The sequence below is a fragment of the Sinocyclocheilus rhinocerous genome, unplaced genomic scaffold, assembly GCF_001515625.1.
Source record: "Sinocyclocheilus rhinocerous isolate Xijiao unplaced genomic scaffold, SAMN03320098_v1.1 scaffold491, whole genome shotgun sequence".
Classification (NCBI taxonomy): Eukaryota; Metazoa; Chordata; class Actinopteri; order Cypriniformes; family Cyprinidae; genus Sinocyclocheilus; species Sinocyclocheilus rhinocerous.
This window is the reverse complement of record NW_015625034.1, coordinates 1,398,711-1,424,015: the sequence shown is the minus strand read 5'-3', so window position 1 is coordinate 1,424,015 and position 25,305 is coordinate 1,398,711. Positions and strand designations below refer to the sequence as shown.

At 37.0% G+C, this 25,305-nt stretch overlaps 3 protein-coding genes across 5 annotated transcripts in view; all 3 read right to left on the bottom strand.

Moving 5' to 3' along the window:
- The window catches only part of LOC107748884 (glyceraldehyde-3-phosphate dehydrogenase), a 6,435-nt gene extending 5,100 nt beyond the window's left edge, over positions 1–1,335 (bottom strand). Inside the window, exons 1-2 of the mRNA XM_016563880.1 lie at positions 1,265–1,335; positions 806–851 (exon numbers count right to left, since the gene is read on the bottom strand). Of these exons, the coding sequence (XP_016419366.1) occupies positions 806–828 (23 nt within the window). The 5' untranslated portion in view covers positions 829–851; positions 1,265–1,335. The remainder of the gene's footprint in view (positions 1–805; positions 852–1,264) is intronic.
- Positions 1,336–5,481: 4,146 nt separating this feature from the next.
- LOC107749278 (C-type natriuretic peptide-like) lies at positions 5,482–7,852 on the bottom strand. Of its 3 annotated transcripts, XM_016564383.1 has the most exons (4): positions 7,829–7,852; positions 7,497–7,623; positions 6,286–6,526; positions 5,482–6,189 (listed from the first exon to the last, which is right to left on the bottom strand). In XM_016564383.1, the coding sequence occupies exons 3-4, from the start codon at positions 6,382–6,384 to the stop codon at positions 5,890–5,892; spliced, it is 399 nt and encodes a 132-aa protein (XP_016419869.1). In that variant the 5' UTR covers positions 6,385–6,526; positions 7,497–7,623; positions 7,829–7,852; the 3' UTR covers positions 5,482–5,889. The 3 variants fall into 3 exon arrangements, with proteins under 3 accessions (XP_016419869.1, XP_016419862.1, XP_016419879.1); XM_016564376.1 differs by lacking the exon at positions 7,829–7,852 and having other exon boundaries at positions 7,497–7,715; XM_016564393.1 differs by lacking the exon at positions 7,829–7,852 and having other exon boundaries at positions 6,286–6,415; positions 7,497–7,715.
- Positions 7,853–18,600: 10,748 nt separating this feature from the next.
- LOC107749104 (probable 28S rRNA (cytosine(4447)-C(5))-methyltransferase) overlaps positions 18,601–25,305 on the bottom strand; it is a 13,703-nt gene continuing 6,998 nt past the window's right edge. Inside the window, exons 12-15 of the mRNA XM_016564173.1 lie at positions 24,841–24,963; positions 19,763–19,860; positions 19,516–19,652; positions 18,601–19,437 (exon numbers count right to left, since the gene is read on the bottom strand). Of these exons, the coding sequence (XP_016419659.1) occupies positions 18,974–19,437; positions 19,516–19,652; positions 19,763–19,860; positions 24,841–24,963 (822 nt within the window). The 3' untranslated portion in view covers positions 18,601–18,973. The remainder of the gene's footprint in view (positions 19,438–19,515; positions 19,653–19,762; positions 19,861–24,840; positions 24,964–25,305) is intronic.

Below are 25,305 nucleotides of genomic sequence, written 5' to 3'. Positions count from 1 at the left end.
TTTTTTTGGGAAGGGGGGGGGGGGGGGAGGAGGAGGAGGAGATGTAATTTAGTGACATAATTCTCTTCCACTCTAAATTCTCTTTAAACAAAGCCAATCTTCAAATGAACCCAAAAACCTTGCACAGCAAGCCAAAGCAGGTTTGCTGCAAGCTGGACTTTGCAGGACAGTAGATCAAGCCCTAGATAAGCACAAGTTATTGTGAAATTCAGGTCTAGTATGCATGCATGAACGATGCATGTGCCCTGTACATGTCGCTTAAGGATCACATTTCCAGTTGCATTACTCCATAAGCTTTGGAAAGGTCACAGCTGGTGCTGAGGGTCTCCGATTGCAGAGACAGCCCAGCCAGTGAGAGACTTCAGCCGATTGTTGGGTACTGCATTGTGACCAGTGCATGAAATGGCTATGAAAGTCAGGCTCAAAGCAAACTCTGACCCTAGAGTAAAAACGGAGGCAAAGAGGCCAAGTACACGGAGATAAAACGCACTATTATTTGACGTCGCGTTGGCGTCACAACGCATACACCGCGATGGCACAATCCCAACACAGCAGCGCCACTGGCTCGCGCAGCCGACGCCCCCTCTAATCATTCATCAGAATCAATGAACTGCTCAGTAAAGATAGGATACTGAAATTAGTTAGATTTTTTTTTTCCAATTAGCACCTATAGATGCTTAAACTACTCAACACCCAAGAAATACGCTAGTCTTTATTAAGAAGATTACTCAAAGGAAAAGCTGTTTAATAAGTGTTAAAAAAAAAAAAAATTTTTATTATTATTTTTATTAGTGTATGCGCTTACCCGTTGATACCAACTTTAACCATGATGCCTGATTTGGTCTTGTCCTCTGGGGAAAAGAAAACAGAAAACATTCAATTATTTGACTACATTGCGTCAGTCATTATTGGGTCAAGCACAGCGTACAGGTTGTGAGTGTGAACTTGCAACGCTGATATCTAACGATGAAGTCAGAGCGAGTAAATTTAGTTCATGTCACTAGACTTAAATTCACAGTATTACAGCGCATTATGTTTAAGCATTTGCCTTTTATAGGCCTAAAACGACATATAAAGTCGTGATATAGACCCGAACAAACAATAACCTCTCTCACACTTCCAACTGTATATTCCATGCATTTGTAGGCTAGTTAAATATTTAATTTACAGCTTCAGTAAGGGCCTTTTATCGGTATATTATGAACCGTGACCAAAAAAAAAAAATTCCCTACAGTACATAAAGCGTGTATGAATAGCAACTTACCGTTTGTGAGAAGCCTCTGTCCGTCCTGACACTTGGTGTGAGTGGACTGATTACAAGCACGAGGTTAATTTATATCTGGTGCGGCGGCGTTGACCACGCCCCCTTGGACTTTAGGCCATAATTACCACGCCCCCTTAGAATGTCAAGGTCGTATTGGGAAAAAGTTGGATGAAACAACTGCATCACTAAAATAATAACAAATTCAATCATGCTAAAATAAACTTTTTACATGTTACATTAAACATATTACATAACTACTGACATTTAATGTCGCTTTTGGAAAGTAGTTAGTGAAAAGGATCAAGCTTCATGTTTTTATTAAAGGGCAAGGCCTTTGTTTTGTAAGCGCGTTAATAATGATTAGTGCATTTGAAAAGGCTTTAAAAAATTAACCATTGGCATGGAGGAAATGTTTTGTATACAGCATACATATGTTGTTAATAATCTTGGTGGCTGCAGGTTCCGTCCTAAATAATGGAACCAATACAGTCAGAGACTTTCTGAGCTCACAACTCAGAGCAGTTACTCCACATTTTTGCAGGTGTACTTATTCTGCAAAAAAGACATTTATGATAAAATGTGCTTGCTAATAGTATTATCTTAAAATAAAATTAGATTTGAACATGTCTCTCCACTCTGACCTTCTAACAGTAACTGGCCCAGACCGAGAGCGGGATGAAGCAGAGGATCAAATCGCCCTCATAGTGAGTGTGTGACATTTACAGGAAAGACCATGACCCTTCCCTTTCACCCTGCCATTCCTGCATCCCAGAATCCCTCACATAGGAAATCCAATGCCTTTTTGTACCTGCATAATCTCCAACCAGCGCAGACATATTCGCATGTACATCTGCATGCAAATTAATGCATGATAAACAATTGGAAAAGCATAAAAATGATTGAAGAAACTGGTTAGACACTGGTTTCCTATTTTAAGGTATAGTTCACCTAAAAATGAAAATTCCGTCATCAATTAGTCACCTTTAAGTTGTTCCAAACCTGTATGACTGACTTTCTTCAGTTAAACACAAAAGAAGATATTTTGAAAAATGTGGGTAACCGAACATTTTCTGGTCCCCATTGACTTCCCTAGTATTTTCCCCCCATACTATAGAAGTCAATGGCGACCAGCAACTTTTTGGTTACCCACATTCTAAAAATAGCTTCTTTTATGTTTAAATAAAGAAAGAAACTCATACAGGTTTGGAACCAGGGTGAGTAAATAATGACAGAAATATTATAAAATAACTATCCCTTTAAAACAAGTACAATACTTCAGAGAGTGACAGATTAATTGCTTAGTTTCTAAATTAAAGTAGTGAATTTAATCACAAAGTACATTTGATTAATCACATTATAATCTTTCTGTTATCCATCAAATTTAGCGTTGGTGTTAATTATTTAAATATAGTTGACTTTTTGTCTCGTGTCTGCAATTAATCACAGGGCTATACTAGTAATTAACACCGACACAGTCCCGGAGATTAGGTGCTCCATCATTGCAAAAGGACAGATTGTAAAAAGAAAAAAGAAAAACACACATTCAGGCTTTATAGCAATTAGCTGTCAAAGTGCAATGTTCTAATGTTCCACAGTAAATCTGCACTTTTGTTGCAAGATATGATTTTCAACTTTGCAAAACTACATACTTGTCCTGTTTTTTTCTTTGCATTGAATTAGTCTTGTCCTTTTACTGAAACCTATGGTGTTAAGTATCATCTGAGTTTGCACTGCAGACAATTTTGGACTGTCGTGACCGCTGATTCTTTTGATAGTTCCGAGGTCACAGAGATGAAGAGAAGGCCAAAGTGAGTTTGTCACAGGATATTGAAGTGGGGCGTAACAGTTTTAAAAATGCCATCTCACCCTTTAATCATCATAACATCCTTATGAAATGGGGTAACTGTAATGTATATACGTCTATGTGCACGTAATATTAACTTCTAAATAATTCTTCTCATTTAAACAGACTGAAAGCACTCAGTAACAGCCCCTCAGAATAGTGTATGTCTGCTCCCCAGCCAGCAGAGAGAATGTGTTGGACTGTCGCCAGGGTCAGGCTAAAAATACTCAAACACTCGAAGGCTGACCCCCCACCCTTTCCACTGCAGCTATCTTGTGCTCCTGTGGAGTGACCTGCACAATCAACTTCACCCTCTTACGACTGACTCATATGATTCAGACAGAATCAGACAGGCTTCTGAACGTAACCCTGACAAACACAAACAGCACGTCTGTCACGTCACATTGCCAAGTTCACTCCAGATTCTTCCGCTGGAAGATTTGCGGACCGGTTTTTCATGTGCTGATGAGTAGCTGTTTGTTTAAACTCTGTTCTCCCGTGTGGATCATTCTTCACTAGCTCTGTTAGCTGGTATGTGAGGGGGTTATATATTAACTACTAACTATAAAGCGGCATAGCTGTAGAGCTCAGAGTCCAGGATCCTGTGTTGTCTGAAGTGCAGACTGCCCAGACAAGTCTAGTGTCTCGAGTCTCAGGATATAGTGCTATCTTGTGGTCAAAATAAAATAATGCATTCGAGCTGATTTTCATTATTTTAGGTTTGCAGCTTATACAAATGTGTTACTATGGGCAAATATATGGATGTAAATAATAGGAAACAGTTGCAGAAAATTGGATGGTGACTCCAAGATAGGCTTGAAGTGTGATTTTGGTTATGTCAGAGTTAGGAAATGCTCCTTTAAAGAACCAGTTCTTAACCAGGGGCCCGGGGCCCAATAGGGGGCATCCGAATGACTTAAAATGATTAAGATTAATTTATTGTAAAATAATCTAATTTACAAAGTGTAATCTGAGTATTTTTTGTTTATTGTTTTTATTTTATAAAATGTTTAAACTCCAATTTCATTGCAAAATGTAATTATAATAATTATGAACTGCAGTTTTATTAACTATTATGCAATTCTTTTAACTGGAATCACAAAAATAATTGTGGTTAATTTATTAAATATATTGACATTTCTGGTTTCTGTTGATAAAAAAAGTTTGAAAACAAGTGGCTTTAGTAGGAATATATCGATTATATAAGGAGCCTTCAGATATTGTGTAATGCAATGGAAGGCATTCAAGTCAAAAGCTTCAGAACCACTGCTTTAAAGTGATATTTAACTCATCAAAATCATGTCAATTATTTATAAGATTGTTTACTTTTTTCTATACAGTGAAAGTGTATAGTGACCATGGCTTAATTATGTAAACATAAATTGTTTGGATTACTTTTATGGTACTTTATAGTTTTTTTTCACACTTCTGGAGCCCATTCACTTTCATTGTAGTGCAAAAAGTATCTTGGGCGTTGTGCATAACATCTTCTGTGTCCCATTGAAGAAAGAAATTCATATAAATTGACAATCATCACATATATATTGCTTTATACTCACTTTGAGTTAGCTTAACAAACTCATTAAAAATTTGTAGCATTTTTATTTATCGTTTCAATTTAAGAGTAATTTAATTACTGCTTCTCTTATTCACTTTTAAATTTAAGTATACTGTAAAAATAAAAGACAGAACAGAGGACATAGATCATAACAGACTAATTTACCAAAATATTTTAAGATAAAACACTCATCAGTTCTTAGAGAGAATATCTGTTCTATAAAATGTAGTTCAAGTTGAGATTTTGTGCCTAAACATAGTATGGATTTTTTTCATGCAAGCATTAATCCTAACGCCTACATAAACATTTCACAGGCTGATTGATTGGTAAGAAATAAAGAGATTTTTAACGCAGTTCCCAAATGATTCAGTGGTTGTGGATGCATGTAAGACTACCAGTTCCTGCTCTGCTTTAGAAGAATAAACACTTATGCAGAGGCATGCTGTTTAAATTCACTTACAATAATTGTTAATAGTACATCATACAGTATATTGTTCAATAAAATGTTTCCATGAGCAATTATTAAGTTCCTTAAAAAACTAAATATCCTGCACGTATCCACCACTAAACCCCAGACTGCCCACTTCTCATCACAGAAGGATGTGGATGCGTGTCAGCCCGCATGTCTTTGTTCAATGGGAGCTGATTAAGGCTGTGAGAATCCTATTTTGCAGCCCATGAACTCCTTGATTTGCAGTGTGTGTGGGAGAACACACAGATTTAGAAAAGCACCTGGGACACCTGGGTTTAGAAAAGCATAATAAAAACACTTGATGGTGCCGCAATTAAGAGACATGCAGAAAGCAAAAAGAAACATGACGTGGAAGAAATTTTATTCATGCAAAAACTACAGAAGGTGAGCAGTATATGTTCTATAAATCATGCATTTTGAGACTATTTGAGACATTACTTTAAGATCTTTGCTTACTAGTAAACTACTAGCAGATTCTCAAAACCATTGTATCTCATCTACCATTGTATCTCATCTAAGGAACCAGTAAACACTACTACCTTCATTCAAGAAATAAATACAAATACAGTTAAACAACATGTCACTTCAAATCCCATGTAAAAATAAGTATTATTGAAATACACAATATAATGAATTTGTCCACCTAGTTTTCACGGAGTCCCAAACCAGACCAGAATTCGGTAATGCCCTCTACCTAAAGCTAAGCGGGACAACAGTCATCTCATCATCTCGGTCCGTCTCTCAGTTCATTATTAGCAGCCGAGGCCACTCATAGAGCCGATCCGGTCCAGTTTCAGGCCAAAACAGCCTCGGTTCCAACCCCTCCGCAACCGGTCCGGTGGCGCTTGCTTCTGATTGGCCAAAGCCCCCTTCAAGAGGCGGAGCCAGGCATTCTCACTCTGCACAGGTATTTCAATCCACTTGGGGTATTCTGCCACCTTTAGCCCAGAGCTGAAGGTCTGCAAGGGCTCTTCTGACTGGTCACTCGTGAGGTTCTCAAAATCATCAAGGGTCAAAAGGTCATTGTAGCGCTCAAGGAACTGCTCGATGACCTGCATCGTGGAGACGGGATGTCTTTTTTATTGAATAAGACTACATTCTATTTACAACTTAAAAATATATGTGTTTAGTCGTGTGAGGAAGCCCACCTGCATGGCTTTGTCAGGGGTGTGAAGGGTTCGGGTGTGGCCCGGCACTGGATTGGCCAGAAGGACTAGGAGCACCACAAATACAGAGGAGCACAGCATGGTGCAAGTGATAATGGCCCCAAATACGCCGCTTAATGTGAGTCGGTATGGATAGATTTAGATGGACAAATTTAGATGAACACACTCAAACACAGATAAAGGAAAGGAAAGAAGCATGGAAATGCAACCAGAAAACAACATTCTGCGGAAAACAATGCACAGTACATACAAAGAAACAGATAAAACACAGAAAGAGGTTAGTTTGTTCTGCATTTTGAATAAATTCAGCTACATATACACCTTTCAGATTAGAACAAAATCATCTTGGAAAAGAAACAAAAGCATCTTGGACTACGCTATAACTGTGTAACAGTAAATAGGCTATAATAAAATCAGTAAATAAAATCCATGTCACACTGCACAACCCCGCCCCCCCACCCCCAAGATTTTTTACATATAGAAAATAAATCCATTTTAGGATCATTATATTTATTTGGAAATTGACATTATTTTCATGTAAATACATTTTCTCCTTAAATTCTGTCCTGACATTTTACTTCTTACATTTTTTTGTTGTTGTTGTTTTTTGTAATTCCTATTAGAAAAATTATTATCATTATATTAGTTTAATGCTGTTTTATTTGAACTGTATTACACTAAAAATGACAATGATTTTCTATTTAACTCAGCATAAAGACAGCACAAAAAATACTACTATGACATAAAAACCTCAACATGTAAAACATATCAATACTTGTTTGCACATTACAGGAATAATAATGATTTTGTTACATTTATTTGTGTTTCTTTATTTCAGCATTACGATAATGAGAATTTGAGGGAGTTCTTAATTGTCATGAAAATAATGTCACAAAAATGATCATAAAAACATCCTTCATTTTCTATCACTATGTTATTTCTTATTTGTTATTTCAGACGTGTTCTTGTCAGGTTTCATGGAATGCACCCTTATTCTGTGCAGAAAAAAACATTCAAAATTAATGACGTTCGTGCAAAATTCCATAAGTATTTAATGATATTACTGATATAAATCTCAACGAATATAGTTGTTAAACTAAGTTTTCAAAGTAAAAATCTGTACTGATTAACATGTTTCCACAATTTTCACACGAGAAAATAAGCAGATAAAGTTTTCAAATTGTTTTACTCACCACTAATAGTTCGAAGAGCTTTTAAAACCTGACTGAATGTTTTAGTCCTCCATCCCTCTGTCTCGACTCAGTTTTTGGCACCTGCTAAGAGCATCCCTGTCTTTCCCTCTCCGCTCTCTTCCTTCCTCTGTGTGCAGGAATGTGATTTAAAGCGAGTGCTGTTTGTATGTCAGTGTGTGTTTGCGTGAGCTGGATGAGTATGTTAATAGTATCTCATATGTAAGGATGAGGTGTCTATATATGCTTTACCCGTCCCCCCCTTCCACAACACACACCTCTTTTCCCTCCCTTTTCTCTCTCTCCTTCACACACGCACATATACGCAAATGCACCTTATTATCTTGATGTCTCTGGGATGATGTCAGAGGTATGGAGGGGGTGTTTGATGTTGTCGAGGTGATCAGGCAGGGGATGCCACCTTCTGCCTGGAATATGACATCATATGCACGCACACCGCAAAAGAAGTCGTGACACAAACGCAGGGCACCACAACCAGGTGTTGTCTCCCTCCGCCCTCTGCTTTAAATGATCTCGCCCTTCCGTTTTGCATTCCTCGTCCATCCATCCCTTGTCTCCTCACATCTTTCTGTTTGCAAGGTGCGACTCTGGCTGCCAAAAGCACCAGCGGCTGGCAGAATATTGTGTCTGTTGAGAGGAGGCCAACACTTTTTTGGTGGACTTAACTCAAGGAGATATATAGAGCTTTCAATGTCTGTTTGAATAGGAAAGAGACGTTTCTAGCTGCTCCTGTGTCATACGCACAGTCCTAAAGTCACGGTCAATATCCATCATCTGAATAAAGCTCATTTTTAAAGTGAATTTGCACTAAAAGTCACTTATTGAATATGAAACCTTTAATTTTTTCCCCATTAATCTGCTTCTGTGGGTCACTGTGAGAAATGTCTTTGTGTCTTTTATTTTTTTCTCTCTCTGTGAGTGCCATCACAGACTGCCAGTGCCATCTGCTTACTGCTTCCCTTGGCCTCAAGAACATGATACAGGAGCCAACACACACACACACAACCTTAAACGTGCTAATATACAAGAATATCACTGAAAAACTGTTTAGCAGTGATTTACTCATAACATACACAACTGTATCAATAAATAGTGTATACAATAAATATACATCTCTCTCTCTCTCTATATATATATATATAGAGAGAGAGAGAGAGAGAGAGAGAGTTTTCACAGAAAACGGTGCAGTTTTTTGGGAGAAAAAACCCTGCATCAGTTATATAATATGAAGGTCATGGGACTGAAATGTTGCGGAATAAATTTAGAATTTTTTTTTCAAGTGTGGAAAAGTGTGCAGACTTTCTTTTTTTCTAATTTTATTGGACTTTATTTTATCCTTTCTTCTACGCACCTATCTAGGACACGCATGTGTGCTCTTTTAATTACTCGCTGTTTGAATTTTAATACAAGAAAAATGCAGGTAGCTTTATATTATGGATCTTTTATATTACATATGATACTAATTTAAAATAAAATAAATAGAAAAACATTTTGACATTCAAAAAACAAACAAACAAATTGCCACAAACTGCCTGTCTTGGTTTAGTTTTCATTTGGTTCTACTAAGGCCTGTGTTCCTTTGTTCTAGTTTCCTGCTCCTTGTTTGTTACTATGGTTTCTAATTAACGAGTCATCACCTGTTCTTCATTTGAGTTTGATCACCCTGTGTATTTAAGTTCTTCTTTCTCGTTCAGCTGTTGTTTGGTATTGCTTGTGTGTAGACACGCTGTTATAATGTGTTCTTGCATGTGTATTGTCTGAGTTTGTTTCATTAAAGGCCCTTTTGGTTTTGGAAACCTATTTGAAACCTTTTCTTCATCTTCTGAATCCAATTGTGACAAATATATGTTATATACATAGAGTTAGGAAGATTACTTTTAAAATGTATTTAGTTGAAGATTGCAAAATACAAAAAGTAAAGTAATTTGTTAATGTATTAATGTATTTTGTTAGATTACACAAGTTTTGTAACAATCTAAATACTTTAGAATACTAATAAGAATGTAACAAAGGGTCCAGAGAAAAATGACATCAACCAAACATAGGACTTGGTTTTCCTCCGCATAGGAAGGGAAAAAAATTACTGATGCTCAAGAAGGTAACACAACTATTAATAAATTAATTGAATGAACAGGTTAACTTACTTTGTCTTCTGGGAAACATGTAATTATTAGCTTCTGAAGGGCAGTACTAAATGAAAAAAAAAATCTTTAAACAAAATAAGAACTATTTACAAATCCTGTTCAAAAGTTTACACCCCCTGCTCTTAATGCATTGTTTTTCCTTCGTGAGCATCAGTACATTTTTTTCACCTTTTGTAATAGTTGTATGAGTCTCTCAATAGTCCATAGTGTGAAAAAATGGATCACAAAATCATACAGTCATTGTTAGAAAGGGTTCAAATATACAGAAGATGCTGGAAAACCTGAGAATGGGCAGGACTGGAGGATTTTTCTGAAGAACAGCGAGCAGTTTAACTGCATGTGACAAACAAGGGATTCACAAACAACTATCACAAAACATTAAAAACAGTTGTGGATCATCCAGATAACGACAGACAGTTAAGATTCAATATGTAAATTTTTAAATGGGGCCATTTTCATAAATTCAGTCATTAGAGTAAATGTAAACAAGTTAGGCCTATGTGAAATAGTTTATTCAGGAAAGTACTAAATAAAAATAGCATGCAATGTTTATGATCCTCTTATTTTGTGACAATTAATACAATTTTGTATTTTGTAAGGGGTATGAAACTTATGAGCAGAACTTTAGTTTAGGATGCTTTTGCAGAGTGTCAGAGTCAGAAAATCACCAATTGCTGTTTACATTACAGTTTACAATAATGTTTCAATGAAATGAATGACATTAAAATTCAAAGTAATCACTTTAGTAATCTAAATACTTTTCAGATGTAACTAATTTGATTACCACCCATTTAAAATGTAACTGTAATGAAATACAGTTACTCATATTTTGTATCTGAAATACGTAACATTACTCCCCAACCCTGCATACATACAATATTTATGTTAAGTTCTTTTGCATTACACAGTTAATTCTAACTTAATGAGACCGTTAGCCTGAAAATGATATCAGTACATCATAGGGACACATATAAATGTATTTAATTCACAGTGTTTGTGCAATATTTAATTCAATATTTAATTCAATAGTTCTCAATTGCAGGCTAGGTCCCACTAGGGGGCCTCTGCGAACATTAAAATGGGCTTTAAAAGGGTTTAGGCTACTATAAGACAAAACAACCATTAAATATGCTAAAATGATTCAAAATCAAGATGTTTCTTTTAATCTGTGCCCTCAACAACTATTTGTTTCCTTTGAAGAAGCAGGGTTCCTACAGTCCTGAAAAATTTGGATGCTTCATTTTAAAAGTGTGATTTCTAGACCTGGACAAAATGTAAATGAATAAAACCTTAAAACATAATTTTTATAATGAGCATACATTTTTCTAGCTATGCCAAGCTCTAAAACATTTTATCATGTAGAAATTGTGGTGAAATACATTTTTAAAATACATCCTTATCGTTAATCCTTATCCAGTATATCACAAGCGACTGTATAAGACATGTAAATTAATTTGTTTAAAAGAGTGGGAACCCTAAAACCAATCAGTCCTTAAAATTTTTGGAATATTGAAATGTAAATATTTTAAATCTTAAATACATTTTATATTTACAGAAACTGAAAGTGCAAATAGATTAAAAGAACAAGAGGGCCTTATACACTAAACAACCTAATATGTGTTGATACAGAATACATTGTCACAACCTAACACGACACTAGCATGATTCTAAATGATTCATTTATGATCTAACTCACAGCATACATAAAGACAGTGATCTAACATAATAATAGCCTGACAAGAACTTTTCTAGAAAACCACACACATAGCCCTGAGGTATCCCTGGCTTCATAAAAGCATCAGCGTCCCGAGAGGGGCTCTTGTGTTTGATCAGTTTGAAGCCAGTGTTTTTACGGTTGTGTACCCGGTCTCAGTTTCTCACAGTGAAGGATCGCAGGTTTATCCAGCCAGCTGCTGCCACTAGCAATCAATCTAGCAGCAACCTAGCGACAGAGCCATTTACAAGATCTAATTACTTTATTTACATTACAGAGCCTATTTACTCTAATTACAAATATCAGTCAAATTAAAATGTAAGCTACCTCATTTAATATGAGAGTAATCAAAAACAGGTTTTGTGCCAAAAAGTCATAATGTAGTTTTCAGTTATGTATTAAATAGTGCTGTCAAATGATTAATCGCGATTAATCATTTGGCACCACTAGTATTAAAACTTGTTTTACGGTATATGATATGGTTTGTGCTGTCCCATCCTTTTGTAACAGCCTCTGCAAAACCTGTCTTACACCGTGACAGATTACAAAACAATACACACACTGCAGTGTTTCACAAAAATGTTGCTTGTTTCTAACATTGGGATCCTTCAGAAAGTTAAATCCAGAGTTGCAGGCACTACACACAGCCAAAAACAACAGGTTTCACACATTGTGCTTATGAATTCTTCTGGTGTTTAAGAATAATAATATCTATCCTATTTCCTCCTTATCAGTTCACCTTGACCGGGTGACCCAAGATTCTGAACGCCAAATATGAGTTGTTTTCAGGCAGTGATCTTTTAATGGAGGCTGTTTTCAAAGCCAAAGTACTATAAAGTAAATCCATCCTCTCAAAATGCATCAAAACAGTTAGAAAATACAAGACTGCAGCCATGAAATACAGGTGCATCTCAATAAATTAGAATGTCGTGGAAAAGTTGTAGCCTAGTGAACCAAACTGAGAGACCATTTTGAAGGCTCGGGAAACCTTTGCAGGTGTTTTGAGTTGATTAGCTGTTTGGCATGTCACCATATTCTAATTTGTTGGTGGGTTTTTGTTAAATGTGAGCCAAAATCATCACAATTAAAATAACTAAAGACTTAAACTACTTCAGTCTGTGTGCATTGAATTTATTTAATACACGAGTTTCACAATTTGAGTTGAATTACTGAAATAAATGAACTTTTCCACGACATTCTAATTTATTGAGATGCAACTGTAATACAAGGCTTTCACCCCAGACTTTATAACAGACTTATGGACTTCTATAACAAAAAGTATTTACTGCAGGCTTGCATGAGCACAATTCCCTTTTAATGAATGTTCATACCACTGATGTTGTGTTTCACTCAAAATATTTCTTATATGTTCCACAGAAGAAAGAAAGTCATACAGGTTTGGAACGACATGAAGGTGAGTAAAATTTTATTTTCTAAGAAAATCTTCAACATTTACTGATAATCTGGAGCTAAGTGACTGTGACTATGAAATAGATTCAATAAGCATATTTAATTAAATAATAAATATAATTACATAGCAAATGTAGTATTCATTTATTGTTAGTAAAAATAAATCATTTTGATTGCATGCTAACTTTGAGAGTCCTAAAATGAATTTTCTTTTTAAATATTTTTTTCGATCACATTTTTCTGTGATCCCTAGCGACACTATTCTTCGAAAACCCCTGTATTAACTCTTCCACCACCATTGACACTTTTTCCGTCTTTCTGTGTTTTCTCTGGTATACAGTAGGAGGCGCTATTATGCATCTTCTGAAAGAATATTGAATCCCTGGATCAAAACACAGTGAAGAAGAAGCAGAAACAATTGATCGCATATGTAAGCGCATGCATATGTAAAATAACGCCATCATCAAACATTACACAGCATATGAATCAAAACTGCCATAATGTTACCAAATCAAACGTCGAGCCAGGAAGTGGCAGAGGAAGCTTTGTGCAAGCTTTGGATGTGTTGATGGAAGCAATCTACTCCATCTTGTTGTTTTGATTATTGCTCTGAATCTGATCAAGATATAGTTTTAAAACTTTTAAATTCTAAGTTCTAAATAAACGTATATGCATTTAAGTGTTGATAAAAAAAAAGAACGGATGAAGCTGGGTTTGTTTGTTTAAAAGCAGAGGCTCTGTTTTTCCTTTTGACATATTGCTTGTTCAGATATTCATACAACCAAATATTCTGGCCATGAAAGTTTTGTGAAAATTATCAAAAATGGGAAAGAGTTAATTAGAATTCTTTTATCTCAAAACATCAGCTATAACCCCTTTTAATTCTAAAGTAATACACATAAATATTATAGGTATCCAGAATGATTCAAAAAGTTTATCCAAGTAGCAGGACATGATTGCAGACTCATAGAAGTAGAGATGTCTGCTTCTCGCAGACAGCAGAAGGTGCTCTCATTTTATATAACTCACCAAAACAGCAGAAGAGTAATTGACCTCTACAGTCCTCTCTGACTGTCACTCAAGAGACAGAGAAAGAGCCAAAGCGAGACAGAGAGAAGGTGTGTGGGAGGACGGGTGGGCGAAAAGAGAGGGATGAGACAAGGATGAAAAACGAGGGTATGGTAGGATACGGCTAGAGCCCACCAGCATGTCACCTCTGAGTGAGAGAAAGAGGCGAAGGTGGTATGTGTGCGTGCATGTTTTCTGCAGTTCTGTAGGCAGGGAATCTAGCAGCGTGTGTGCGTGTGCGTGTGTGTGTGCGTGCACATGTGTGGTGAGAAATAAGAGTGGGCAGATTCGTCTGTGTAGGCGTGTGGGTGGGTGAGAGGACAACAGACCCTGAGAAGAGCACTACATTTCAAAATAAAGGTTTTTAGAGTTCAGAAAGTTTGTAGTGAGACTGAGAGAGAGACAAAAAGAGGATGTGAAGGCCTGAGACGGGTAGTGATTCTGTCAGACCCAGCTGTGACAGACCTTCACTGTGCGCAGGACAAAACGGAGCAAAAACAGATCAACAAGCTATGCTGTCATTTTAAGCTCTACAGGAAGTAAACAAACATTTTGTGGGAACATCATTTTCAATATCAATTCATATCAGTTCTCTTCATTCATTTAGAGCTCAAAAGCAGATGTTTTCCTGGATGTTGCTGCTCAGGTCCATACTATGAAAAGGGAATGGGAAAAGGGACTGTCAAGCTCCAATAAAGAACTAAAAAATTATCATATTAATCGTGTTTTCACTCTTAGCAGCTGACCTGAACATATGTTTGTCTCTGTGCCATTTGGTGGATCTAACTAATTTAGATTCAGAGTGAGTGAGTCATTTATGCTGGAGCCACTCTGTTCAATTCAAACTCAACTGTCAACTTGACTTTCATAATTAGGATTGATTCATTGAAAAGAATTGATTCACAAGAGTCATTCATTCCGGAATTTGACATCACTTGTTGGGTTTCTAAACTACGGAGCCCCACACATGACATACAGGGGAAAAAAAATAGTAAAGCGTCCTTACAACTTAATTCGTTCCCTCGTTTTACTAAATTGTGCGCACAACTTACTAACTCGTTCCTTCGTTTTAAGTAAATTGTTGACAAAAATAGATATAATAGGCCTAATTCGTTCTCTTTATTTGATTGAACTAAAACATGGCCATGATTTAGTAATGTCATGCACACGATTTAGTAAAATGAGGGAACAAATTATTATTTCGTGTGCACAATTTAGTTAAACGAGGGAACAAATTATTATATTGTGCGCACTATACATTTTTTCCTACATGCCATGTGCGGGGCTCCGTACTAAACAGCTGACAGATATTGTCAAGAAAAGTGTTACAGGGCCATTCACACAGAACATGTTTTTGCGTTTAAAAATTCAAGGCGCAGGGTAGTGGATTGAAAAATGCAAAGTTTTTAAAAAAACTTTCCATCTATAAAAAGTTGAAAGACGCATGCTAGTGCAATGAAAAAAAAAACATGCAGTGTCTATATACGTTTTTTAAAACCCATCCATCTAGTATTTCATGTTTACATACAAAAACAGTGGAGAAGATCACCCAGGATATTCGGCAATAAATAATTAAATATGATTAAATAAAAGTTTTTTAACAGATAGTGAGCAAATAATGGCAGAATGTTCATTTTGGTTGAACTATTCTGTGGCTGAAACAGAGTGGTAAGATGTAGGCTAGTTGGGTTTGACAGCTGCGTCTCCCAGGTACAGACTTCAGCGAAGGCCTACACGTCTCTGCAGTCATTCCTGATATAGGATGCTGGAGGATATAATGAAGACTCTGGCGCATTTCCCAGCTGTGAGAGGATTAACTATACGGTCAAACTGTGCAGTCACGACAAGACACAAACATGCTCAGATGCACTACAGAGAGACTGAGGCAATGAAAACATAACAAACCTAGCGGAACATAAATTAAAGGGGCGGATGGGATGGCACATTTACATACAGGCAACACCCCAGGCCAGTGGAAATGCTGTTATTTAAATATGTTTCATGTGCTAAATGATTTTTCTACTGCTGTTTTTACTTCCACATCCACAGTTCTAAGGGGTTTGAGTTGTTGTGAGCATGTTGCTATGCTACGGTGTTGATTGGTGGTTGCTTAAGTAAAAAAAAAAAAGCCCCAAATTTCTATGATATGGACCCTCTTTTCAAAAACAAAACAGGAAATATCATAAAGAAGACCCCTGCAGACCCTCATGAATATTGCTGCTTCTGAAATCGCATACTATGAGTAGGTATTTCTTTTGAATAAGTACATACTTCCCAACAATTGTTCCATATATTGTGTTATGTATTCTGGACATACTACATTCGAAATGTCAATGACCTACCAGCATCATATACTGTTTTCACTTTCTATAGTAAGGAAGTATGCATATTCAGATGCAGCCTGTGTGTGCAAAGTCTCTTAAAATATTATATATTTGACCTTTTATTAATTTTTTTTCAACATTTATGAATTATATATATACAGTATATATATATATATATATATATAATTATTATATTATTTTTCTTTACAAAATGTATGATTAAATTGCATTTTTTTCTTGTGTAAATAATTATATAAACAAAAACAAAAATTTACAAATGTGAAAGTTTAACAAACGAGTAGTTTACCCCCCACACCCCCGCCCGGGCACCCGCCCAGCTCTTAATGCATTGTGTTGCCTTCTTGAGCATCAGTAAATGTTTCCACCTTTTGTATTAGCTGTGTATGAGTCCCTCAATTGTCCTCAGTGTGAAAATATGGATCTCAAAATCATAGTCACTTTTGAAAAGGGTTCAAATGCAGGAGATGCTGGAAAACCAAAGAATGTGCAGGAGCTGGAGGATTTTTCTGAAGAACAGCAGGCAGTTGAACTGCTCTGGACCAACAAGGGACTCATTAACAACTATCACAAAATATAAAAGTAGATAAAATTTGTAGATCATCCAGGAAATTACACATAGTATTAAGACTTTTGAATGGGGTCATTGTTATAAATTCAGTTATTATTTTGTCTTGTGGAGTATATGTAAACATCTGTTATGTGAAATAGCTTATTCAGGACAGTACTAAATAAAAAATAACATTCAAATTTCATGATCCCTCTTATTTTGTTTCAGTTATTAACATTTTACACATTCTGCAAGGGGTATGTAAACCTATGAGCACAACTATATATAAGCAATATCACTTTAAATATTTCTATGAACAAAAAGATTTAACAACTGAGACAAACTGAACAAATTTCATAGAAACAGATTTACCTTTTTTTTTTTTGAAATGTTACAAATTGTGATTGTGACAAGTGGCAAAGTATGGTAACCCATATTCGGAATTAGTGCTCTGCATTTAACCCATCCAAAGTGCACACACACAGCAGTGAACACACACACACCGTGAACACACACCCGGAGCAGTGGGCAGCCATTTTTGCTGCGGCGCCCGGGGAGCAGTGGGGGGTTCGGTGCCTTGCTCAAGGGCACCTCAGTCGTGGTATTGAAGGTGGGAGAGAGCACTGTACATTCACTCCCCCCACCGACAATCCCTGCCGGTACAAGACTCGAACCCGCAACCTTTGGGTTACGAGTCCGACTCTCTAACCATTAGACTTCACGATTTCATACCTATTGGACTATTTCAGGACTTCCTGAAAGGCTGAAAGGAAATGATGGTATGAGAATTTTTTTTTTACCATTTTCAACCTGGTTACACGTGACATTTTTAACCTCAACTTTCTTTGAAAATAGTATAAAAGTTTTTCAAAACCATAAAAAAACTCGCTCACTCATTAACCCGTTTACAATTACGCACTTGTTCAAATGACCAGTAGGTACTAATATTGTTTCTTGTCTTAGTAAGCACCATTAACCAACCTAAAACATTAGTGTGGAATATACTGGTGACACAATAAGACAAAATTCAACTACACCGTACAAAACAAGGGAAGTAGTTCTTATTAAAGACAGACCTTACACTCCTACCCCTGCAATCATATGTGCAGGTGATCCGATCATGATAATTACCCTTCTACAATACCACTTAATCAGTGGGGTGTCAAACTAGTCTGATCGAAAGCGTTTTACCCACAGGCCTGCTGAATGGCTTCGTTTACCCTTCAGGCACAACCTTAAATTATCTCCTTGCATGTAATCACTGCAATGTGATTACAATAAATGCTTTGCCTACACATGCGCTACATTTAAACAGAATTAACAGCTTTGGGAGGAACAAGCGGCGATAATTATGGCATTTTGGGCCATCTTTTGTGGAGACAGAAGGATTTCAAGCAAGCACAGAGAAAACATCGCAGTTCAGAGGGTACTAGCTCAGGGCTTCGCGACGTACAATGCGATGAGTACGTTACCATGGTTACACAGGCACCGGGCCAGAAGGGTGGGAAGAAAGATCGCTCACTGCTGAAGTTCAACTGCTGAGCGTTTTAACCATTTGAACCCGAAGAAAACTTTTTGCGCACTGATAAATGTTCTATGGCGGGAGCCAAGCGATGTGAAAAGTGAAGTAAAGAGGTTCTGCTGAATAGCAGTCGTGATGCACTCAGGCTCAAAGGAAGATTTCACTTCTACCTCAATAGTTTTTGATCTGATTTTCTGAGGTGACTTCCTGAAAGGCTGAAAGGAAAGGTCAGGTTAAGACAAGCCGTGAAATATCATTCAGTCACTCTTCTCAGGGACGGCGATAACCAAAGTACTTCAGGTTTCAGACATCACCGTTTCAGACACCAAACCTAGTTTTTTCAATAGGCTTTCTTTTTAATAGGTGACAGAAAAACAGACCACATACTCACTCCTTTGCAGTATTTCAGTTAAATGTTTCTTTTTCAAAACAAAATCCATAAAAACGGACAATGAAATATACATTTGTAAGATTTATAACACAAGATTGAAGTAATCCTCACAGTAAAGCGATTACAATAAGGTGGACAAAAGTCTTGGGAAGCAAGATAGATACACAAAATCATTGTGTACATTTCTAAAAGATCATCTTTGAGTCCCTAACAGCATGTTGGGATTGATTTAACTTCCTGTCTCGTGTCAAACCAATGACAGATCCCAGTCCTGAGCATACAGGTCCATGTCAATTCACTGCGACACGAGACTGAATTTCACGGTCCACTTTCTTGTTGTCCAAGCACATTTTTTAACTTCCTAAACTTGTTTTTCCCCATTCTGTCTTTATTCTTCTTCAACAATTTCTTGCTTTTCATTTTGTTTTTCTTCTTCTCCAACTGGCTTTTCTCTTTCGTCTCCTTCCCTGCCTCTTTTATTGAATCTCCATTCAGTTCCTTTACCTTCTGCTTTTCGTCAGGTTTCTCACTCTTTTTGGATGCTTCACCATCCAACTTAGGAATTTTGGCCTTTTTGGGACCATCAGATTTTTTATTCTCAGATTTCACTCCGGCTTTCTTCGTGATGATGGGCGGCTCAGATTTCTTCTGTTTTAATTTCTGCTTCTTGCCCATGTTGCTTTTCTCTGGAGTTGAAGCGGGCTTCTGTTGCTTAGATTCTGGTTTCTGGATCTGCTCGGATGAGGCTGCGGTCTCCGTTTTTGTAGATTCTACTTCATCTTCTGAAGAATAGTTCATAGAATTAATATCAGATCAGAAAATAAACAAGATGTGGAAACAAATGGGAAATGATTACACACCTGTTTCTTTTTGGGCAGTGGGGATGGTGTTAGACAGCTTCTTTAGCTTGGCCACAAAAAATCCATCCATGTTGTGGGAGTGAGGGTAGAATCGGCGAGAGAGTTTGAGAGAGGGATGGAAACGTCTTTCTTTGAATCTGTGGAGAGGAGATCATATTAGTGCACTTCATAATTTCTTAGGCAAATTCACATTACGAACTCAGTTTCTAGGAGCACAGCCTTTATTACTGTAGATGGATCTCATTACCTGGTGAATCCCTCGTTGCCAAAGTCTAGTCCAGTGGGGACCAGCTTTACATTTCTCTTCTTCAAAGCGTAGTCCACCACCCACTCATTCTCCTCTACCTATGGAGAAGACAAATCAAATCATTTCAAAAAATGAGCATGTTTTAGAGAATATCAGATGCAATCATCTAAACATTTTAGTGGGTTTTCAGATAAAGATTCATACAATTATTCTCCATCCATCTCTCACTTCTCCTCTCAGTGTTGCATTACAGCACTGGTTTAAAATGCAATATCTGGGTCAATCCACGTCAAATCAGACAGAATTAGAAAAGGTTTTTGCTGCACCAACTCAGACTTAGTTCATAGGTTGTGTATTTGTTGTTGGTGACCTAAAGCGAAGGTCTGTAAAATGTTTCTTTTAACACTTCCGACACTTTCAGCCCCCTGAAGGATTCATTATTTCCAGGCCAAAAACAGTCTCATGTTCAGGGTATGATATCTCAAGTATTAAGATCACTGGCCTCTAAGGAATTGGTCATTTGTTCCAGTCAAGACTAAATGGTTCAGAGTCTCCTCTGAGACACAAATATTTTCATAAAATGCAAGATATTAACATTTTGAGTCATTTGGAGAACCTTGAAATGTAACATGGATGTACACTACTGTTCAAATGTTTGAAGTTCGTATGATTTTTCTTTGAAAGAAAGAAACACTTTTACAACACATCTATAATGTTCCAAAATATTTCTATTTCAAATAAATGCTGTTCTTTTGAACTTTCTAATCATCAAATAATGCTGGAAAAAAATGGCTCATGTTTTCCACAAAAGCAGCACTGTTTTCAACATGGATAATAATCAGAAATATTTCTTGAGCAGCAAATCAGCATATTAGAATGATTTCTGAAGGATCATGTGACACTGAAGACCGGAGTCATGATGCCATCACAGGAATAAATTATGTTTAAAAAGATATTAAAATTGAAAATTGTAATAATTTCACAATATTACAACACTGCATTTTTACTCAAATGCAGACTTGATGAGCATAAGTGCCCTTCAAAATCATTTAAAACATTAAGTCCTACAAATTCCTTTTGAATGGTAGTGCAGGTCTTAAAACCTAATCTTTATATATATAAATAATATTTAATATATAGGTCTACAATTTATTTTATCATAAGGTTTACTCAAACAACAATTTAGTTAACAATTTGCAAAAAATAATTAATAAAACCATTATTAAATACCAGTTCTGCATACTTGGTATCAAATGAAAGCAAATATCGTGTCAGTCGACCTCTAATAGCAATAATGAGACTCAGTAGCCGGGTTTCCATCCAAAGTTGTGAATTTAACTTGGAATATCACATCAAACATTTGTGAATAAGCACTGTTTCCATCCAATGAGTCAAAGAGAACAAAATCGTCACTTCCTGATAAACTGGCACTAAATACAACTAAGAAAAGTATGAGAAGCCACTGAGTGTAATAATTAAGTTGGCTTGAGAAAGCCAACTTACTGATCTACTATTTAAACTTATTATTATTCTTCTGAGCCAAAATTTAAAGGGGTCATATGATGAGATTTTAATTTTTCCTTTCTCTTTGGAGTGTTACAAGCTCTTGGTGCATAAAGAAGATCTGTAAAGTTGCAAAGACTAAAGTCTCAAATCCAAAGAGATATTCTTTATAAAAGTTAAGAGTCAGCCACACCTACCTAAAACGCCTCGTTCTAACACGCCCCCACACGTCTACGTCACGATGTGGGAAGATTTGCATAACACCGCCCAAATGTGCACGCAAAGAAAACGAAGGCGTAACTTTTATTCTCGCTGTAGTATTGTTGACGCTGCAGCCATGTCGTGAAGACGCTGTGTGCTTCGTTGTGAAAGCGAAACTACTTTGTTTGGCCTTCCAAAAGAGGACGATATCCGCTTCGTCATGCCTAGAGCTGATCAGTGCTGGTCGCTGAGGAAATACATCAACTGCACGCTGTGGATCGCCGGATCGGCTTTCACCATGGACAAAGCGGAGTCCAGCCCGCCTCCACGACTAGAAATCAGTGGTTAAGTTGTATTTACAACACTGTTCCAGAACAGTTCAACCCAAATATTCAGATGTGTGCAGAATGCCGGCTGTTCTGACTCACAGACTGCAAGTACGTTTTTTTATATTTAAAGAATTTGCCACTGATGATTCAGACGCGAGTTTTGAGCAGTGTAGAGTAGCACTTGTTGTTTGTCATTTCTCCGATCACAAATGCAGACATGGTTTTATGTTTACGCGACGCGATGCAACGCAACGCATAAAAAGACATTATAATCTGTAATTATGTCCCCACTGGATGCAACAAATATAAATGATATATAATTATATTATATATATATGGGTTTTAATGTTTTTGTCTCGTCGCTCCGGCCGGACAAGGCATCACAGTATGGCAAGGGGCGTAACATTTCCGTCTCACACTTGAGGTATTCGGCCAATCACAATGCACTGGATAGCTGGCCAATTAGAGCACACCTAGCTTTTCAGACCGATTTGTAAAAATCGACGTGTTTCAGAATGGCGGGGCATAGAGGAGAAACAATAATGTACAGTATGTGGAAAGTAATGTGTTTTTTTAGCAGCATCATATGACCCCTTTAAACACTATCTCCTCCTAGAGCTTTCAAGTTACAACCACCAAACTCGGATCAGACTTTCAGACTGGTCTGACTTATGGTTTTCGAAAACCAGACTATCAAAACCACCTAAAATCTCACAGACTTTCATTGAGGGTGTGAAAACTTTTATACAATGAGACTTATGGTGTTTTTAAGCTGTCTACTGCCATAGCAAAGCTTAAAAACTCCCTACTGAAAAAACAGCTAAAACCAGCCTAAGCTGATTGGCTGCTTTGGCTGGTCTCCCAGGCTGGTTTTAAAGTGGTTTTGGCAACTTTTTAGCTGGTCAGGCTGGTCAAGCGGTGAGACCTGCTAAAAGACCAACCAAGCTTAACCCAGATATTTTCAACTTAAACCAGCTAAGACTAGGCAACCAGCCTATGCTGGTTTTAAGCTGTTTTTTTTTTTTACTGAATCAACTGGTTTTAACTGTATTAGCATAAAAACATGCAAACAACATGCTAGTAACTTGCTAATCATGCTAACAACATGCTGATCATGCTAGAAACAAGCTAGCAAACATGGTAGTAACTTGCTAATCATGCTAGAAACATGCTAGCAGCAAGCTAGTAACATGCTAATCATGCTAGCAACATGTTAGTAGCTTGCTAATCATGCTAGCAACATGCTAATCATGCTAGAAACATGTTAACAACATGATAGTGACTTGTTAATAATGATAACAACATGCTGTTAACATGTTAAACATCCTAGTAAATTGTTAATCATGCTATAATCATGCTAGAATCATGTTAACAACATGCTAGTAACATGCTAACCATGATAGCAACATGCTAGTAACTTGCTAATCATGTAAGAAACATGCTAGCATTATGCTAGCAACATGCTAATCATGCTAGAATCATGTTAGCAACATGCTAGTAACTTGCTAATCATGTTAACAACATGCTAGTAACTTGTTAATCATGCTAAAACATGCTAGTAAAATATTAATCATGCTAGAAAAATGCTAGTAACTTGCAACTCATGTTAACACCATGTTAGTAACATGCTTATCATGATAACAACATGCTAGTAACATGTTATTAACATGCTAGTAACTTGCTAATCTGGCTAGAAACATGCTAGCAACTTGCTAAACATGTTAGAAACATGATAGCATTATGCTAGTAAAATGCTAATCATGCTAGAATCATGCTAGTAACATGCTAATCATCCTAGAATCACGTTAATGCCATGTTAGTAACATGTAATCATGATAGAAACATGCTAGTAACTTGTTAATCATGGTAGCAACATGCTAACCATGTTAGAAACATGCTAGTAACATGCTTATCATGCTAGCAACATGCTAGTAGTAACATGTTAATCATGCTAAAAAATATGTTAGCAACATGCTAGTCATGCTAGAAACAGCCTAGCAACCACCTCAGGTACCCTCGCAATGCGTTTTATACCTATCTGTTTTTCTGATAGACTGTATTGCCTTGAAAACATTCAAACTTTAATCTTTAAAACTATTTTAACTTTTAAACTACTCCAAACTGAAAACTTTCAGATTGCAAGCTTTTAAAACTACTTCAAAAACTTTCTGGCTAGGCTTTTTCAAGCCAACTTAAAGTTTGTCTACAAACTTTACTCATCTAGTTCTCATATATAATAAATATGAACATGGAGGAATGTATTCACATGCATTTCCATCTCCCATTACTTGCATTAACACTTTTTCGCACAAGTCAAAAACCACCTCAAGCGAGCGTAAAAACTGTTTTGTGAATTAAGGGATTTTTTTTTTTGGCATTGCCATCACTTGTTTCTGAGGTGATACTTCAAAATACGCATAAAAACAGGGAGATGGAAACATAGCTACTGTGTGCAACTAAGTCGTGGCCTAATGGTTAGAGAGTCGGACTCATAACCCAAAGGTTGTGGGTTCGAGTCTCGTACCGGCAGGGATTGTAGGTGGGGGGAGTGAATGTACAGCGCTCTCTTCCACCTTCAATACCACGACTGAGGTGCCCTTGAGCAAGGCACCGAACCCCCAACTGCTCCCCGGGCGCCGCAGCATAAATGGCTGCCCACTGCTCCGGGTGTGTGTTCACGGTGTGTGTTCACTGCTGTGTGTGTGCACTTAGGATGGGTTAAATGCAGAGCACTAATTCCTAGTATGGGTAACCATACTTGGCCACACGTCACGTCACTTTTTTTTTTTTTTAACCATAATAGAGCATGTGCAGTAAATAATAAATGTGAACATGGAGGAATGTATTCACATGCATTTCCATCTCCCATTACTTGCATTAACACTTTTTCGCACAAGTCAAAAACCACCTCAAGCGAGCGTAAAAACTTTTTTGTGAATTAAGGGATTTTTTTTTTTGCCATTGCCATCACTTGTTTCTGAGGTGATACTTCAAAATACGCATAAAAACAGGGAGATGGAAACATAGCTACTGTGTGCAACTAACCATAATAGAGCATGTGCAGTAAACAAGGTATCCACCAGTTGGAGAATCAGCATTGACAGAGTCGATAGCAGACAGGATGAGCTCCTTCTGCAGGTGAGCCGAGCGAAGAATATCAGCCTCATCCTGAGAGACAGAGACAAAGTTTAAGTTTCAATGGAGAATGTACATAAAAGCAGTGGTGTAATGTAACGAAGTAATAATACTTTGTTACAGTACTTAAGTATTGTTTGGGAGTATCTGTACTTTACTTGAGTTTTTATATTTCAGCCAACTTTTACTCCACTACATTTCCTAATTAAAATGTATACTTTTACTCCGATAAATTTCCCCGAAGCATATTCTTTACTTACTATAAAATAAAGTCAAAAGTCAGAAGAACACGGACTGCAGGAAGGCCATTATATAGCAACCCTCTACGCACACCGTGGCAATATAATCGCCATTGGCTAGTAAATTTTTTTGTTT

What these genes read in the sequence shown, in the direction of transcription:
- LOC107749278 (XM_016564383.1), bottom strand. Translation starts at nt 6,384, where the DNA reads ATGCTGTGCTCCTCTGTATTTGTGGTGCTCCTAGTCCTTCTGGCCAAT. An exon ending in CCCCTGACAAAGCCATGCAG is followed by an intron (nt 6,190 to 6,285) that starts GTGGGCTTCCTC and finishes TCCACGATGCAG; the next exon opens with GTCATCGAGCAGTTCCTTGA.